The 18178-nt window shown below is 36.7% G+C and overlaps 1 protein-coding gene across 2 annotated transcripts in view; it reads left to right on the top strand.

The window, feature by feature from the left end:
• grin2db (glutamate receptor, ionotropic, N-methyl D-aspartate 2D, b) overlaps window positions 1–18178 on the top strand; it is a 257700-nt gene that overhangs the window by 210497 nt on the left and 29025 nt on the right. For both annotated transcript variants that reach the window (XM_061957572.2, XM_061957580.2), the window contains exons 13-14: window positions 8842–8911; window positions 9006–9123. In XM_061957572.2, coding sequence (XP_061813556.2) covers window positions 8842–8911; window positions 9006–9123 — 188 coding nt within the window. The remainder of the gene's footprint in view (window positions 1–8841; window positions 8912–9005; window positions 9124–18178) is intronic.

Raw genomic sequence — 18178 nt, 5'->3', positions numbered from 1 at the left:
CCTGATTACCCAAAATGACCAGGAATTTCCCCCTAAATATACAAACTTCTCCATATACCTAATTTTTCAACCAATTGGAACCGTTTCAACATCCACACACTCCCCTCACCCTGGACATTGAAGCCAGCATGTTTTCCGGTTCCGAAAAAAATTCCCTGATTACCCAAAATTACCAGGAATTCCCCCCTAAATATATAAACTTCTCCATGTACCTAATTTTTCAACCAATTTGAACCGTTCCAACATCCACACACTCCCCTCACCCTGGAAATTCAAGCCAGCATGTTTCCTGGTTCCAAATAAATTCCCTGATTACCCAAAATGACCAGAAATTTCCCCCTAAAAATACAAACTTTTCCATATACCTAATTTTTCAACCGATTTGAACCGTTCCAACATCCACACACTCCCCTCACCCTGGAAATTCAAGCCAGCATGTTTCCTGGTTCCAAATAAATTCCCTGATTACCCAAAATGTACCAGGAATTTCCCCCTAAAAATACAAACTTCTCCATATACCTAATTTTTCAACCGATTTGAACCGTTCCAACATCCACACACTCCCCCTGACCTTGGACATTCAAGCCAGCATGTTTCCTGGTTCCGAAAAAAATCCCTGATTACCCAAAATGACCAGGACTTTCGCCCTAAATATACAAACTTCTCCATATACCTAATTATTCAACCGATTTGAACCGTTCCAACATCCACACACTCCCCTCACCCTGGACATTCAAGCATTTCATTTCCACCCACACGTATCTGTGATTCGGCGGCTTGCGCACATAGAGGCATCCACATGCAATTCCTTCCGCAATTGCAAAATTCTATTTAAAAAGTGACGCCTTACTTTTGAACGCTTTCTATCAGGCATCCCTTGCCTTGCAGGCAGGAAAAAGGCTCCCGTTTGCAATAAGAAATATTGTTTGGATCGGTAACCAATAAAAGCGCTCAATTCTGTACCGGTCACCAAATATACATATTACAGGAATGTCGACAGAATTCTGAAAATCACTTATTTTCCCCTTTTTTTCCCCGAGAAATGTCCCATATTTTGAAGCGGAAATGTTGACGGGTATGAAAATAGACAGCGGGCAATCAATAAAGAGCTAACGGTCCTTCCTGGAATCTGATAAATGGCCGCACGGTGGACCGGTGGTTAGCACTTTGCTAACTCAAACCTCCTGTTTGACTTTGCACGTTTCGCTCACTGGGGAGTCCAAGCGGTCCCGTCCGTGTCTCGCCTCGCACCGGACGGGATCAAGCGGCGTAGGAGTGGACCATGCTAATAAACAAACACCTGCAGCTCCCCTCTCATGTTGAAAGCTTCGCACTCTCGCTCACATTTTAATCTTTCCTCTCAACTCTGCCACCGAGGCTGTCGCTGTCGACACCTTGGCGGCAACACGAGCGGCCAAATCTGCGTTGCCAGGCGTGCGTGTTGCGACAGATATCACCCCCCCCCCCATCCCCCCCTTTGCCTACCGCACTTAAACCGTTTCCTTTGCTGCCTTAAAGCGATCGGCCTAAACGCTCACTTTGCATCCGATCATTCATCTTCTCCAACTCTATTTTGGTCTTTTGTTGCGCCTTCAAGTGTGTTTTCTCGCCATGTCTGCATTTCAAACTTTATAATCCTCATCCCTCTCCATCTCCTGTCTTTTCCCCCTCAAGTGTGTAAATCTTTCCCCCCTCCTTGTCACTGCACAATTTATAAATCCCAATCCTCCGCCCGCCTCCTTTTTCCTCTCCTTTTCCTGCATGTTTTTATTTTCCCCTTGTTTTTTGTTGTTGCTGTCTCTCCAACATGTCCAACCCTTCTCCCTTCACACGTTCAGGTTGAACTTTTCATGCCCGGTCCGCCCAGTCCCGCTTCCTACATCCTAGATCATCCTTCTAGGGATGGAGCCCTATGAATATTTCAACACCCTATAAGAAAAATGTGCACTATTTTCACTCTACTGTCACAGTTTGTTTTTTTAAGGTTGATTTCTGCTACAGTGAGATGTGACGTCCTTTATGCTTGACCCTGAGATGCACGACCTACTAGTACCCACACTCGCCCACTAGTGGGGTCTAAAATGACTCCAATTAAAATCAAAAATTAGTTTTTACAATAACTGTAGAGATGTCCGATAATATCGGACATCTCCTTATTTTAATTAAATTAACATAAAAAACACAAGATACACTTACAATTAGTGCACCAACCCAAAAAAACTCCCTCCCCCATTTACACTCATTCACACAAAAGGGTTGTTTCTTTCTGTTATTAATATTCTGGTAGGTTCCTACATTATATATCAATATATATCAATACAGTCTGCAAGGGATACAGTCCGTAAGCACACATGATTGTGCGTGCTGCTGCTCCACTAATATATATATATATATATATATATATATATATATATATATATATATATATATATATATATATATATATATATATATATATATATATATATATATATATGTGTGTATATATGTATGTATATATATATATATATATATATATATTATTATACTAATTATAATAATAAATAACTAACCTTTAACACTTCATTTGACTCATTTTCATTCATTACTAGTTTCTATGTAACTGTTTTTATATTGTTTTACTTTCTTTTCTATTCAAGAAAATGTTTTTAATGTATTTATCTTATTTTATTGTATTATTATTTTTAAAAAATGACCTTATCTTCACCATACCTGGTTGTCCAAATTAGGCATAATAATGTGTTAATTCCACGACTGTATATATCGGTTGATATCGGTATCGGTAATTAAAGAGTTGGACAATATCGGAATATCGGATATCATCAAAAAGCCATTATTGGACATCCCTAAATAACTGTGTTGTTATTCTTTAAAATCGTCAAAACAAAGAGTTGTAATATTTCCATATTCCTCATAAAACATGTTTTTTATTTATGTTTTCATTAATATTCAGGAGTTGACACATCTGATGCAGCTTTGACTGTCAATACTGTCCCACTTACACATCTGATGTCATCTCCCACATCGGATGCAATTTTGACTGTCAATACTGTCCCACTTACACATCTGATGTCATTTCTAAAAAATATGGTGCAAATATGACAGTCAATACTGTCCCACTTACATATCTGATGTCATCTCCCACATCGGATGCAATGTTGACTGTCAATACTGTCCCACTTACACATCTGATGTCATCTCCCACATCGGATGCAATTTTGACTGTCAATACGGTCCCACTTACACATCTGATGTCATCACTCACATCTGATGCAATTTTGACTGTCAATACTGTCCCACTTACACATCTGATGTCATCTCCCACATCGGATGCAATTTTGGCTGTCAATACTATCCCACTTACACATCTGATGTCATCTCCCACATCGGATGCAATTTTGACTGTCAATACTGTCCCACTTACACATCTGATGTCATCTCTAAAAAATCTCATGCAACTATGACTGTCAATTATGTCCCACTTACACATCTAAAGGCATCTTCCACATCGGATGCTACTTTGACTGTCAATACTGTCCCACTTACACATCTGATGTCATCTCCCACATCGGATACAATTTTGACTGTCAATACTGTCCCACTTACACATCTGATGTCATCTCCCACATCAGATGCAATTTTGTTTGTCAATACTGTCCCACTTACACATCTGTCATCTCCCACATCGGATGCAATTTTGACTGTCAATACTGTCCCACTTACACATCTGATGTCATCTCTAAAAAATCTGATGCAACTATGACTGTCAATTATGTCTCGCTTACACATCTGAAGGCATCTTCCACATCGGATGCTACTTTGACTGTCAATACTGTCCCACGTACACATCTGATGTCATCTCTCACTTTTCAGTGTCTTTTCTTGGGTTTTTTTAAAAACTATTTGCACTAATGTTCAAAAATTAAGCTAATTTTTGCTGCAACGTACTGAAAAAGCTTCTACAAATTTTGTAATTTCTAGGCCACACCAAACACGGGCTGTGAAACCCCGGAGGTACAATAATACTAACACAGACACTCCTTAACATGTTAGCATATTAGCTAATGCAGACAACGCTAGCTTGATCACATTAGGATAGCAGGTACAAATATGCATGAAAACACTTCTACAGACATCACACATGGGACGATTTAGTAAGTATTAATTGTTTTAGTTATATTATAAAACTTACAAACGAAAAATGAAAAATCCATACGGGTAGAAGCGTTATGGATGGCTAGAAGAAATAATTAAGCTAATTTGTGCTTTAATTTTTTCAAATTTTGCTGCAACTTACCGAAAAAGCCTTTGCAAATGTATACCCCACACCAATCGCGGGCTGTGAAACCCCGGAAGTGTAAAAATACTAACATAGACACTCCTTAACATGTTAGCATATTAGCTAATACAGACAACGCTAGCTTGATCACATTAGGATAGCAGGTACAAATATGCATGAAAACACTCCTACAGACATCACACATGGGACGATTTAGTAAGTATGAATTGTTTTAGTTATATTGTAATACTTAAAAACGAAAAATGAAGAACCCATATGGGTAGAAACGTTATGGACGGCTCGAAGAAATAATTAAGCTAATTTTTGCTTTAATTCTTTTCAAATTTTGCTGCAACTTACAGAAAAAGCTTTTGCAAATGTATACCCCACACCAATCACGGGCTGAGAAACCCCGCAGGTATAATAATACTAACATAGACACTCCTTAACATGTTAGCATATTAGCTAATACAGACAACGCTAGCTTGATCACATTAGGATAGCAAGTACAAATATGCATGAAAACACTCCTACAGACACCACACATGGGACGATTTAGTAAGTATGAATTGTTTTAGTTATATTGTAATACTTAAAAACAAAAAATGAAGAACCCATATGGGTAGAAACGTTATGAACGGCTCGAAGAAATAATTAAGCTAATTTTTGCTTTAATTCTTTTCAAATTTTGCTGCAACTTACTAAAAAAACTTTTGCAATTGTATACGCCACACCAATCGCGGGCTGTGAAACCCCGCAGGTATAATAATACTAACACAGACACTCCTTAACATGTTAGCATATTAGCTAATACAGACAACGCTAGCTTAATCACATTAGGATAGCAGGTACAAATATGCATGAAAACACTCCTACAGACATCACACATGGGACGATTTAGTAAGTAAGAATTGTTTTAGTTATATTGTAAAACTTACAAACGAAAAATGAAAAATTCATATGGGTAGATTCGTTATGGATGGCGAGAATAAATAACTACGCTAATTTTTGCTTTAATTTTTTCAAATTTACTGAAAAAGCCTTTGCAAATGTATAGGCCACACCAATCACGGGCTGTGAAACCCCGGAAGTGTAATAATACTAACACAGACACTCCTTAACATGTAAGCATATTAGCTAATACAGACAACGCTAGCTTGATCACATTAGGATAGCAGGTACAAATATGCACGAAAACACTCCTACAGACATCACACATGGGACGATTTAGTAAGTATGAATTGTTTTAGTTATATTGTAATACTTAAAAACAAAAAATTAAGAACCCATATGAGTAGAAACGTTATGGACGGTTTGAAGAAATAATTAAGCAAATTTTTGCTGCTTCAAATTTTGCTGTAACTTACTGAAAAACGTTTGCAAATGTAAAGGCCACACCAATCACGGGCTGTGAAACCCCGGAAGTGTAATAATACTAACACAGACACTCGTTAACATGTTAGCATATTAGCTAATACAGACAACGCTAGCTTGATCACATTAGGATAGCAGGTACAAATATGCATGAAAACACTCCTACAGACATCACACATGGGACGATTTAGTAAGTATGAATTGTTTTAGTTATATTGTAAAACTTACAAACGAAAAATGAAGAATCCATACGGGTAGAATCGTTATGGATGGCTAGAAGAAATAATTAAGCTAATTTTTGCTTTAATTTTTTCAAATTTTGCTGCAACTTACTGAAAAGGCCTTTGCATATGTATAGGCCACACCAATCGCGGAAGTGTAATAATACTAACACAGACACTCCTTAACATGTTAGCATATTAGCTAATACAGACAACGCTAGCTTGATCACATTAGGATAGCAGGTACAAATATGCACGAAAACACTCCTACAGACATCACACATGGGACGATTTAGTAAGTATGAATTGTTTTAGTTATATTGTAATACTTAAAAACAAAAAATTAAGAACCCATATGAGTAGAAACGTTATGGACGGTTTGAAGAAATAATTAAGCAAATTTTTGCTGCTTCAAATTTTGCTGTAACTTACTGAAAAACGTTTGCAAATGTAAAGGCCACACCAATCACGGGCTGTGAAACCCCGGAAGTGTAATAATACTAACACAGACACTCGTTAACATGTTAGCATATTAGCTAATACAGACAACGCTAGCTTGATCACATTAGGATAGCAGGTACAAATATGCACGAAAACACTCCTACAGACATCACACATGGGACGATTTAGTAAGTATGAATTGTTTTAGTTATATTGTAATACTTACAAACGAAAAATGAAGAATCCATACGGGTAGATTCGTTATGGATGGCTAGAAGAAATAATTAAGCTAATTTTTGCTTTAATTTTTAAAAATTTTGCTGCAACTTACTGAAAAAGCCTTTGCATATGTATAGGCCACACCAATCGCGGAAGTGTAATAATACTAACACAGACACTCCTTAACATGTTAGCATATTAGCTAATACAGACAACGCTAGCTTGATCACATTACGATAGCAGGTACAAATATGCATGAAAACACTCCTACAGACGTCACACATGGGACCATTTAGTAAGTATGAATTGTTTTAGTTATATTGTAATACTTGAAAACGAAAAATGAAGAATCCATATGGGTAGAAACGTTATGGATGGCTAGAAGAAATAATTAAGCTAATTTTTGCTTTAATTCTTTTCAAATTTTGCTGCAACTTACAGAAAAAGCTTTTGCAAATGTATACCCCACACCAATCACGGGCTGAGAAATCCCGCAGGTATAATAATACTAACACAGACACTCCTTAACATGTTAGCATATTAGCTAATACAGACAACGCTAGCTTGATCACATTAGGATAGCAGGTACAAATATGCATGAAAACACTCCTACAGACATCACACATGGGACGATTTAGTAAGTATGAATTGTTTTAGTTATATTGTAATACTTGAAAACGAAAAATGAAGAACCCATATGGGTAGAAACGTTATGGACGGCTCGAAGAAATAATGAAGCTAATTTTTGCTTTAATTTTTTAAAATTTTGCTTCAACTTACTGAAAAAGCCTTTGCATATGTATAGGCCACACCAATCGCGGAAGTGTAATAATACTAACACAGACACTCCTTAACATGTTAGCATATTAGCTAAAACAGACGACGCTAGCTTGATCACATTAGGATAGCAGGTACAAATATGCATGAAAACACTCCTACAGACATCACACATGGGATGATTTAGTAAGTATGAATTGTTTTAGTCATATTGTAAAACTTACAGACGTTGCTTGGAGTGATGAATGACGAATCCATGTGGGTAGAAACGCTATAGACGGCTAGAAGACGGGATGGCACTTCTACTTCCGGGTTGAAAGCTCTAAAAAGTGTGGCACCCAAAGATAGCACAAACAATAACACACCTTTTCAGTGTCTTTGCTTGGGTTTTTAAAAAACTATTTGCACTAATGTTGTTAAATAATTAAGCACATTTTTGCTGCAACGTACAGAAAAAGCTTCTACAAATTCCGTCATTTCTATGCCACACCAATCGCGAGCTGTGAAACTCCACATGTATAAAAATGCTAACACAGACACTCGTTAACATGTTAGTGTATTAGCTAATACAGACAACGCTAGCTTGAGGTCATTAGGATAGCAGGTACAAATATGCATGAAAACACTCCTACAGACGTCACACATGGGACCATTTAGTAAGTATGAATTGTTTTAGTTGCATTGTAAAACTTACAAACGAAAAAGGGTAGAACCGTTATGGACGGTGTTGCGTTTTGGACCAGTTGTTCCTCCCAGGGAATTCAAGTCACAATCCGCTCCCAAGTTCTTTCCGACACTTAAAGCTGAGTTGAAAAACCACCAGAGACAGAATAGGTATTTTCTTGTATATTCTCAAAGCTTTGACCATATACATTTTAGATTGAGACCAGTCTAACCCTAGAACCTTCTATCCCGCACACCCAAAATGGTCTCTCTTCCCAACGCCAAAAAACTCTCTTCCCTTCCACCTCCCTAGCCATAACAAAAGCACAACGTCTCCCTAGCCATAATACATTCCAAAGAACTCAAGGTTAACACACAGAGTTTGCTTGCTGACAGAGCATCAAGAGAAGAAGGGAAAAGACGAGCTGTTTTCAAATATGACAAAGAAATGGAAGAAGTACAACTTAAATTCGGATATATGTAAATATCTGCCTCCGACAACGGCTAGAAGGAATAATTAAGCTAATTTTTGCTGCAATTTTTAAAAAATGTTGCTGCAACTTACTGAAAAAAGCTTTTGCATATGTCGGCATTTCTAGGCCACACCAATCACGACAAACATCAGAAGAAAAAAACGGTCGAAGACAAGCTAGCGAAATGTTAGCATTTCCATTTTATTTTGAAGGATTGGAGTGACGTCACAGAATCTGCCGGGTGAAGACCTTCATGGTCGTTACCGTAATGCCCCCCGCCTACCAACTGCCTACAACCAGGAGACGTTTCATCCTCCCGCCGCCTCTGCCAAGCCGCCTGTGTCCACCTGCCAATAAAAACCATGACTAATGGCTCCCTTCCTCCCTTTTACAGGAAACTGGACGCTTTTATTTACGACGCTGCGGTATTGAACTACATGGCCAGGAAGGACGAAGGTTGTAAGGTACGGGACACGCCGACTCTCACACTCTGGCGCCAGGCGGGAAGACTGACGGACACCTTTGCTGCTCCCCCCGCCTGCTCTTCTCTCCTCCCAGGTGATGACCATAGGCTCGGGGAAGGTTTTTGCCACCACAGGCTACGGTATCGCCCTGCACAAAAACTCACGCTGGAAACGTCCTCTTGACCTGGCCCTTCTGCAGCTGGTGGGAGACGGTGAGCGCGGCGGGGGAGCGGGGGGGGCGGGTGTCTAGGACGCCATGTTGTGAAGGGTGTAGCAAGGAGAACGGTGGACGGTTGGACACTTTCTAAAGACAAAATAAACACATCCCGGGTTAGAACAGTACACTACAAAAAACTTGGGTTAGGGTAAGGGTACCGATATTTTTGGTACCGATACCGAAATATGCAAAAGCCAAAAAGCAGTGAAGTTGTCACGTTGTGTAAATGGTAAATAAAAAGAGAATACAACAAATCCTTTTCAACTTATATTTAATTGAATAGACTGCAAAGACAAGATATTTCATGTTCACACTGACAAACTTCATTTATGTTTGCAAATAATCATGCATCATTGCAACACATTGCAAAAAAAGGCATTTTTACGACAGTGTTACATGGCCTTTCCTTTTAACAACACTCAGTATGAAAACCAAGGCAAACTTTTGGTGAAATAAAATAAAATTAAATTAAAAAAAATATCCTACAAAAGTGGGGCATAAATATTGCAGTACCATTGTAGTTGGCAGAAATGGAGCCTGTATTTTAAGATGCGTAGCAAAGCCTGTATTTTTTTATTTTTTTATTTTTAATGTAAAAATCAACACATTTTTTCTAAAAAAAACAAGGCAAACTTTTGATTAAATAAAATAAAATAAAATAAAAAAAGAGTCCTACAAAAGTGGGGCATAAATATTGCAGTACCATTGTAGTTGGCAGAGCTCCAGGCTGTGTTTTAAGATGTGTAGCAAAGCCTTTTTTTGTTTTACTGTAAAAATAAAAATAAATTTTTTTTTTTAATGAAAATCAAGGCAAAATTTTGGTGAAATAAAAATAAAATACAATAAAATGAAAAAAGAGTCCTACAAAAGTGGGGCATACATATTGCAGTACCATTGTAGTTTGCAGAACTGGAGCCTGTATTTTAAAATGCACAGCAAAGCCTTTTTTTTTTTCTTTTTTTTTTTACTGTTAAAATCAACACATTTTTTTCTATGAAAACCAAGGCAAACTTTTGATGAAATAAAATAAAATAAAATAAAGAAAGAGTTCTACAAAAGTGGGGCATAAATATTGCAGTACCATTTTGGTTGGCAGAGCTCCAGGCTGTATTTTAAGATGCGTAGCATAGCCTTTTTTTTTTTTTTTTTTTTTTTTTAACTGTAAAAATCAACCCCCTTTTTTTAAAAATGAAAACCAAGGCAAACTTTTGGTGAAATAAAATAAAATAAAATAAAAAAAGAGTCCTACAAAAGTGGGGCATACATATTGCAGTACCATTTTGGTTGGCAGAGCTCCAGGTTGTATTTTAAGATGCGTAGCAAAGCCTCTCTTTTTTTTTTTTTTTTTTTTTTTTTTTACTGCAAAAATCAACCCCCTTTTTTTTTTCTATGAAAACCAAGGCAAACTTTTGATGAAATAAAATAAAATAAAATAAAAAAAGAGTCCTACAAAAGTGGGGCATAAATATTGCAGTACCATTGTAGTTGGCAGAGCTCCAGGCTGTGTTTTAAGATGTGTAGCAAAGCCTTTTTTTGTTTTACTGTAAAAATCAACAATTATTATTATTTTTTTATGAAAACCAAGGCAAACTTTTGGTAAAATAAAATTAAAAAAAACAAAAAAGAGTCCTCCAAAAGTGGGGCATAAAAATTGCAGTACCATTGTAGTTGGCAGAACTCGAGCCTGTATTTTAAGATGCGTAGCAAAGCCTTTTTTTTTTGTTTCTTTTTTTTTTAAAGTAAAAATCAACAAAAAAAAATTCTATGAAAACCAAGGCAAACTTTTGGTGAAATACAACAAAATACAATTAAAAAACAAGTCCTAAAAAAGTGGGGCATACATAGTGCAGTACTATTGTAGTTGACAGAGCTCCAGGCTGTATTTTATTATTATTATCTTTTTTTTTTTTACAAATCTGTCATATTAAATCAAATCAAATCCAACCTAATTTATATACCACTTTTCATACACGTAGACGACATTTTTAATTGAAGCAATCGAGGTAAACATAGGTGCACTACTCGGATGCAACCAGCAGAGGCGCTGTTGTTTCAGTCTGAAAGAACTAAACAAAACAAAACAAAAAACAGCCTGACTTCAGCTCCATGCATACTGTGGTACAACCCATCCAGGAAGGAAACAGGAGTTCAGAACATTCTAAATATATCATATTGAATTAAACCTAAAGGGGAACTTCACATGTTGGGGAATGTTGCTTATTATTCACAATCCTTACGTAAGAAAAGAACACATTTTTAATTATTTCATGGATTCTAAGTTGTAAAATATGGCAAGTAAGAGGTGGCTAACGATGCAGCTAATGCAAGTACACTGTTGCCTCCTCTAAAAAAAAAAAACAATACTCTATTGACATCTTGTGACCTGAATACTAACCAAATATCAGCAATATTAGTATGAGTCCCAACAATAACTAGCTTACACTGCTATATCGACATATTGAGCTGCTGCATCGCCTCTGAGTTGGTGAAAGTTAATTCCAGATTATAAATCAAGCCTCTCACCTGGATAGTACAAAGTGTAGAAGGTTGTGGACGTAAACCCACAAATCGGTCGACTTTGACATCCATTTTAGACTTAAAAAGTCACAAAAAGAAGCTTGTTTGTAGCAACTTTTTTTTAACCCTTCATGTGGATTATGATTAATTATTCATCTAAACGGGAATATATAAACATCAGTCTTTATCCCAGTGAGAGCAGTCATTGTACAGTAAGTGTTTGTTGTATTATGTTAATTTTTAGCACTTAGCGATACTGCTACATGATGCTTGGTGTTTCACTAGAACTGGATTTGTTTAGCACACAGCTTCTAAAACTTGCAGATCATCCTCCTTATATTCAGGCTCAAAAATATAAGTTTTTGCATCATCATTTGTCCCAAAGTAGTCTTTGTTGTCTCTCATGGAGTCTTCCATGAGTAGTAGTGTTGTTGAAGGGAAAAGCGACCTTTAATTAATTAATACGCCGCCGTATGCTTCAAACAAGCGAAATAAAAAACTATTACATGTTATTAAGAATGTTACTATATTACATATATACTTGCAGCGTGTATATAAAACCTAGGGGGAGGTTTTTTTTAGAGCACTTTATAGGCGGAAGATTACCCTTGGCTCCATTTTTAGCTGATTTTTGCTAACCTTTATTTAGGATTTAGAATGCATTAAAATTAAAACATGTTTTTTTTACATAAGGATTGTGTGTGTGTGTGTGTGTGTGTGTGTGTGTGTGTGTGTGTGTGTGTGTGTGTGTGTGTGTGTGTGTGTGTGTGTGTGTGTGTGTGTTCCTGTATTTCTACCCTTCTTGAGACCGGTGAAGGAGTGATGACATAAATCATGGTCCCAATACAGAAAACCATTGCATCTAATAGAGAGCCAAATACTAGAGTCCGTGAACATTGCTCCAAAGTCGGGATTTTTTTTGTTGATTTAACGTGCGTACAAAAGTAAACATTGACAGGTGCAAAGGCAGCAATATATGATAAAACAAGTTGGCAGCTAAAGAAGGACTTCCCTATTCATCCCCGGAAAAACCCGGCAGATTTTACGACTTCCTGCACAGGGGCCATCTGTGGTCCCTGACTCCTTTGTCATCGGCCTTAAGCACGTTACAAAAAAACAAAACAATTGAGATCTCATTTGCACCCCTGTTGGTGATACCTGTCAAAATGAGGGTGGTCCCAAAAGGAGGGATTTTTCAAATCGACTGTGTGTCGCTTTTAAAAGTGCTCCCCCGCTGGTCAACATATGAAATAACAAGTGTGTGCAAGAAATTGAAATGTGCCCCCTATGGCCAAAATTAATTTTAAAAAAATTAAAAAATATATGTACCGTATTTTTCGGAGTATAAATTGCACTGGAGTATAAGTCGCACTGGAGTATAAGTCGCACCGGAGTATAAGTCGCACCTGCCGAAAATGCATAATAAAAAGAAAAAAAAACATATATAAGTCGCACTGGAGCTATGAAAAAAACTGCGACTTATAGTCCAAAAAATACGGTATATAGAGACATACTGTAATAACTTGAAGTAAATAATGAAGATTAAAAAACAATTACAAACAAAAAATAAAAAAAATAATTAATGAACTAAAAGCAGTCTTTTTCTCACAATGTGTCGACTTTTTTCTCATAAAATTTGGAACAATTTCTCATACTCTTTCTGTTTCTGTAATGTTGCAATATTTTCTTGTAAAATTATTATTTTTTTTATGTAAAATTATTACTTTTTACTGCAAAATGGCGACATTTTTCATATAAAATTTGGACTTTTATCACAATATTGACAAATTTTTTGTTGTTCTTGTAAAATTGTGACATTTTTTGAGTAAAATGATCATTTTTCTCATCATTTTGCCAAATAAAATTCCGATCATTATTACAATATTGCTGACATTTTAAAGTTTTCTTATAAAATTGTGACTTTTGTCGAGCGAAATTACGACTCTTTTCCTAAAATTGCCATCTTTTTAAGCTTTTTCTTGTAAAATTGCGACTGTTATTGAGTAAAATTCCAACTTTAATCATAATATTGCACAAATGTTCAGTTTCTCTTGTAAAATTTTGACTTGTGTCGAGTAAAATGACGACTTTTATTATAATCCTGCCAAAATTCTAAGTTTTCTTGTGAAATTGTGACCTTTTTCTTGTGAAATTCCAACTCATTTTTCACAACAAGTTTTTTTATATGTGCATAGTATGTATATATTATTAATGTTGTAAATACACATCTTTATATATCTAGATGCTGGTCCTAAAGAGGGAGGCAATTTTTATCATGTCTCAAGAAGGTAAGAAATACAAGAGTGTGTGTGTGTGTGTGTGTGTGTGTGTGTGTGTGTGTGTGTGTGTGTGTGTGTGTGTGTGTGTGTGTGTGTGTGTGTGTGTGTGTGTGTGTGTGTGTGTGGGATGGATAAATATCACTTTTAGCAGTCAACAGACACTCATGCTTGAATGCTGTCCGCCACACACGTCTGTCGGCACAATTGGATGGCTTTTTCCTCGGGTTCGTTTGCGGCGTTGCTGGTGTGGCGGCGGACAAAGCCTTTTAGTTGTTTCTGGCACGCTGGCTTTAGCCGCTCGCGCGCTGATGAAGACAAGTCGGTGCCAAGATCTAATAAACACGGCTGGCGTCCTCAGGATTAAACGACGAGCTGGACCGGTAGAAAGCAGACAGTCCAGACATGCTGTTGTCCCAGACCTTGTCTAGGCTGTAAAGCGGGGGTGTCCAAACTACGGCCCGCGGTCTCTGAACGCTACGCAATTGCTGCCATCTTGTGGACAATGTGAGCTAATCGGATTAATGACCTTTGAAAGTGCTCAGGAAATAGTAGCACGGCATTTACTTGTACGACACAATCCAAAACAACCTTCCCTAGTCATGGTGCAAAGAGACAAACAAATGCAACTAACATAAAACACATGGTCAAACGTAACACAACCTGCTCACTGGACTTTGTGGATATTATGAAAAACATCCAAACACCATGGAAAATTCAAAATTACAACAATTTAAATTCATTATAGTGCCTGATGCACCAAACACTCTCTCCACACGCATCCATGTTTGGTGCATTTTAGCTGCTTGATATTTCTGATTGGTGACAAACTTCTAAGAAGGTCCACGTGGATAAAGTTTAATCCAAGTGGATTCCTGAGAGGATCAGTGTGTGCTGATGGGAAGCCAGAAAAGTGTCCCTTAATAGGGACGTCCTAAACCTACCCTGTTTTTCTGACTATAAGGCGCACTTAAAATCATTTAATTTTCTCAAAAATGGACAGTGCGCCTTATAACCTGGTGCACCTAATATACGGAATAATTTGGGTTGTGCTTACCGACCTCGGAGCTATTTTATTTGGTACAAGGTGTAATGATAAGTGTGACCAGTAGATGGCAGTCACGCATAAGAGATTTGTGTAGACTGCAAGATGACGGCAGTAAGCAAAACTTTAAATGTTCCATTGAGAAAATAGAACATTACACACAGCGCTCAAAAATATGTCAAAATGTTTTACTAGGACTTTGGTAAGCTATGAAGACGCACCGCATGATGGATTGTCGGATCATTATGACTACCATAGTCAGACGTACTGTGCTTCAACATACGGTGTGTGTATAAGGACCCCAAAATGTTGCCTGTTATTGTTTCGCAATATTATGCAAAACCAACTTTTCTTACCTTCTGGTACCTGCTGATGTGTATTTGGGATCTGCATAAATCCTGGAAATTAGCGCTCGTCCGCCGACTTTTTGACACTTAGAAAAAATCACGACTTTTTGACACTTAAAAAAATCCAGACTTTTTGACACTTAGAAAAAATTCAGACTTTTTGACACTTAGAAAAAATCCAGACTTTTTGACATTCAAAAAAATCTCGACTTTTGACACTTGGAAAAAATCCTGACTTCGTGATACTTGGAAAAAAATCCCAATTTTGTGATACTTAGAAAAAAAATCCCGATTTTGTGACACTTAGAAAAAAATCTCCGGATTTGAAGTGTCACAGTCAGGATTTTTTTCTGTCACTTATTTAGGGTAGCAGCATTTGGAGGGAAAAGTCGAGATTTTTTTAAGTGTCAAAAAGTCGTGATTTTTTCTAAGTGTGAAAAAGTTTCGATTTTTTTCCAAGTGTCAATATCAGCATCAGAAAGTCTGGATATGTTCCATATGTCAAAAAGTCTGGATTTTTTCTAAATGTCAAAAAGTCTGGATTTTTTCTAAGCTTCAAAAAGTCTGGCTTTTTTCTAAGCTTCAAAAAGTCTGGATTTTTTTCTATGTGTCAAAATAAGCGTCAAAAAGTCTGGATTTTTTCTAAGTGTCAGAAAGTCTGGATTTTTTCTAAGTGTCAAAAAGTCTGGATTTTTTTTTAAGTGTCAAAAAGTCTGGATTTTTTCTAAGCGTCAAAAAGTCTGGATTTTTTCTAAGTGTCAGAAATCTGGATTTTTTTCTAAGTGTCAAAAAAATCAGGATTTTTGTAAGTGTCAAAATATCTGGATTTTTTTCTAAGCATCAAAAAGTCTGGATTTTTTCATAAGCGTCAAAAAGTGGGGATTTTTTCTAAGTGTCAAAAATTTCAGATTTTTTTTAAATCTCAAAAAGTCTATTTTTTTTTCTAAGTGTCACAAAACCTGGATTTTTTTTCTGACACTTATTTAGGGTACCAGCAGTTGGAGGGGAACAAATCTGGATTTTTTTCTATGTGTCAAAAAGTCATTTTTTTTAAAGTGTCAAAAAGTCGGGATGTTGTCTAAGTATCAAAAAGTCGAGATTATTTCTAAATGTCACAAAATCAGGACTTTTTCTAAGCGTCAAAAAGTCTGGATTTTTTCTAAGCGTCAAAAAATCTGGATTTTTTTCTAAGTGTCAAAAAATCGGGATTTTTTCTAAACGTCACAAAGTCAGGATTTTTTGTAAACGTCACAAAGTCAGGATTTTTTCTAAGTGTCAAAAAGTTGAGATTTATTTTAAGTGTCAAAAAGTCGAGATTTTTTCTAAACGTCACAAAGTCAGGATTTTTTGTAAACGTCACAAAGTCAGGATTTTTTCTAAGTGTCAAAAAATTGGGATTTTTTCTAAGCGTCAAAAAGTCGGGATTTTTTCTAAATGTCAAAAAGTCGAGATGTTGTCTAAGTGTCAAAAAGTCGAGATTTTTTCTAAACGTCACAAAATCAGGACATTTTCTAAGCGTCAAAAAATCAGGATTTTTTCTAAGTGTCAAAAAATCAGGATTTTTTTTAAGTGTCAAAAGTTGAGATTTTTTTTAAGTGTCAAAAAGTCGAGATTTTTTCTAAACGTCACAAAGTCAGGATTTTTTCTAAACGTCACAAAGTCAGGATTTTTTCTAAGCGTAAAAAAATCGGGATTTTTTCTAAGCGTCAAAAAGTCGGGATTTTTTCTAAGCGTCAAAGAATCTGGATTTTTTCAAAGTGTCAAAAAAATCTAGATTTTTTTTTAGTGTCAAAAAGTTGGGATTTTTTCTAAATGTCAAAAATTCAGGATTTTTTGTCGGTGTCAAAAAGTCTAGATTTTTTCTAAGTGTCAAAAAGTCGGGATTTTTCCTAAGTGTCAAAAAATTGGGATTTTTTTCTAAGTGTCAAAAAATTGGGATTTTTCTGAGTCTCAAAAAATCGAGATTTTTTCTAAATCTCAAAAAGTGTTTTTTTTTTAAGTGTCAAAAAGTCGGGGGTTTCTAAGTAAATAAAAACGGCACAACCTGAAGAGACTGTCAGAAAGTGAGTTGAAGATGATGTGTAAAACATCATCTATGCAACATATTGACCAAAGAACCACCATTACATGTTATGTAGACTACAAGGAAGTCTTTTTCATTTAGAAAATAAATAATAATAATAATATGACCTCTTTAATGTGCCCTATAATTCACAATAATGTGACTCCTTTAATGCGCCTTATACTCCGGTGCGCCCTATGGTCCTTCAGCACATGTCACATGTTGCATCATCACTGTATGTTTTTCAATGAGTCATATTTTACAACCCGAGCTTTGCTTTGTCTACCCAGTAAGCGTTTTTTTTTTGTTTTAAATGATTATAATTATTATTTCTACTCTGCTGATCTCCACACGCCTCACTTCCTAGTAGAACTGCAGACGCCGCACTCTTTCCCGTCCCATTTCCACGTTTTTGTTGCTATTTCAAAGAGAATAAGCAGAAACTGAAACGTCACGAGGATATAGAGCTTTGTCGCCGGCTGGCTATTTTTTTCTCCCGGTGTCGGCCGTGTTGCGATTATAACGCACACTTGTTCAGGTCACGCTTTTGTGCACATCTGCGGCGGAGCCGGGCCTCTCCGGACGTGTTTGGCGTGATGCCACATCTGGCGCTTAGCAACAAAGCGTGCAGGCATGGAGGCTCACAAACTGTTTCCTCCATGAATAATTGGACTCATTTACCCACAGGAAATAAATGTTCTTCTGACAAGCAAACAGAAAGTATTGCGCAGAATTTTTTTTTTTAAATACGCAACCGTGAGCAAAGTGTTTGGGACAAATTGAATGCAGGGAACGATGGGTGG

The sequence above is a fragment of the Nerophis lumbriciformis genome, linkage group LG04, assembly GCF_033978685.3.
Source record: "Nerophis lumbriciformis linkage group LG04, RoL_Nlum_v2.1, whole genome shotgun sequence".
NCBI classification, from domain to species: domain Eukaryota; kingdom Metazoa; phylum Chordata; class Actinopteri; order Syngnathiformes; family Syngnathidae; genus Nerophis; species Nerophis lumbriciformis.
The sequence above is the reverse complement of the archived record's forward strand: the minus strand, read 5'-3'. Positions and strand labels throughout refer to the sequence as shown.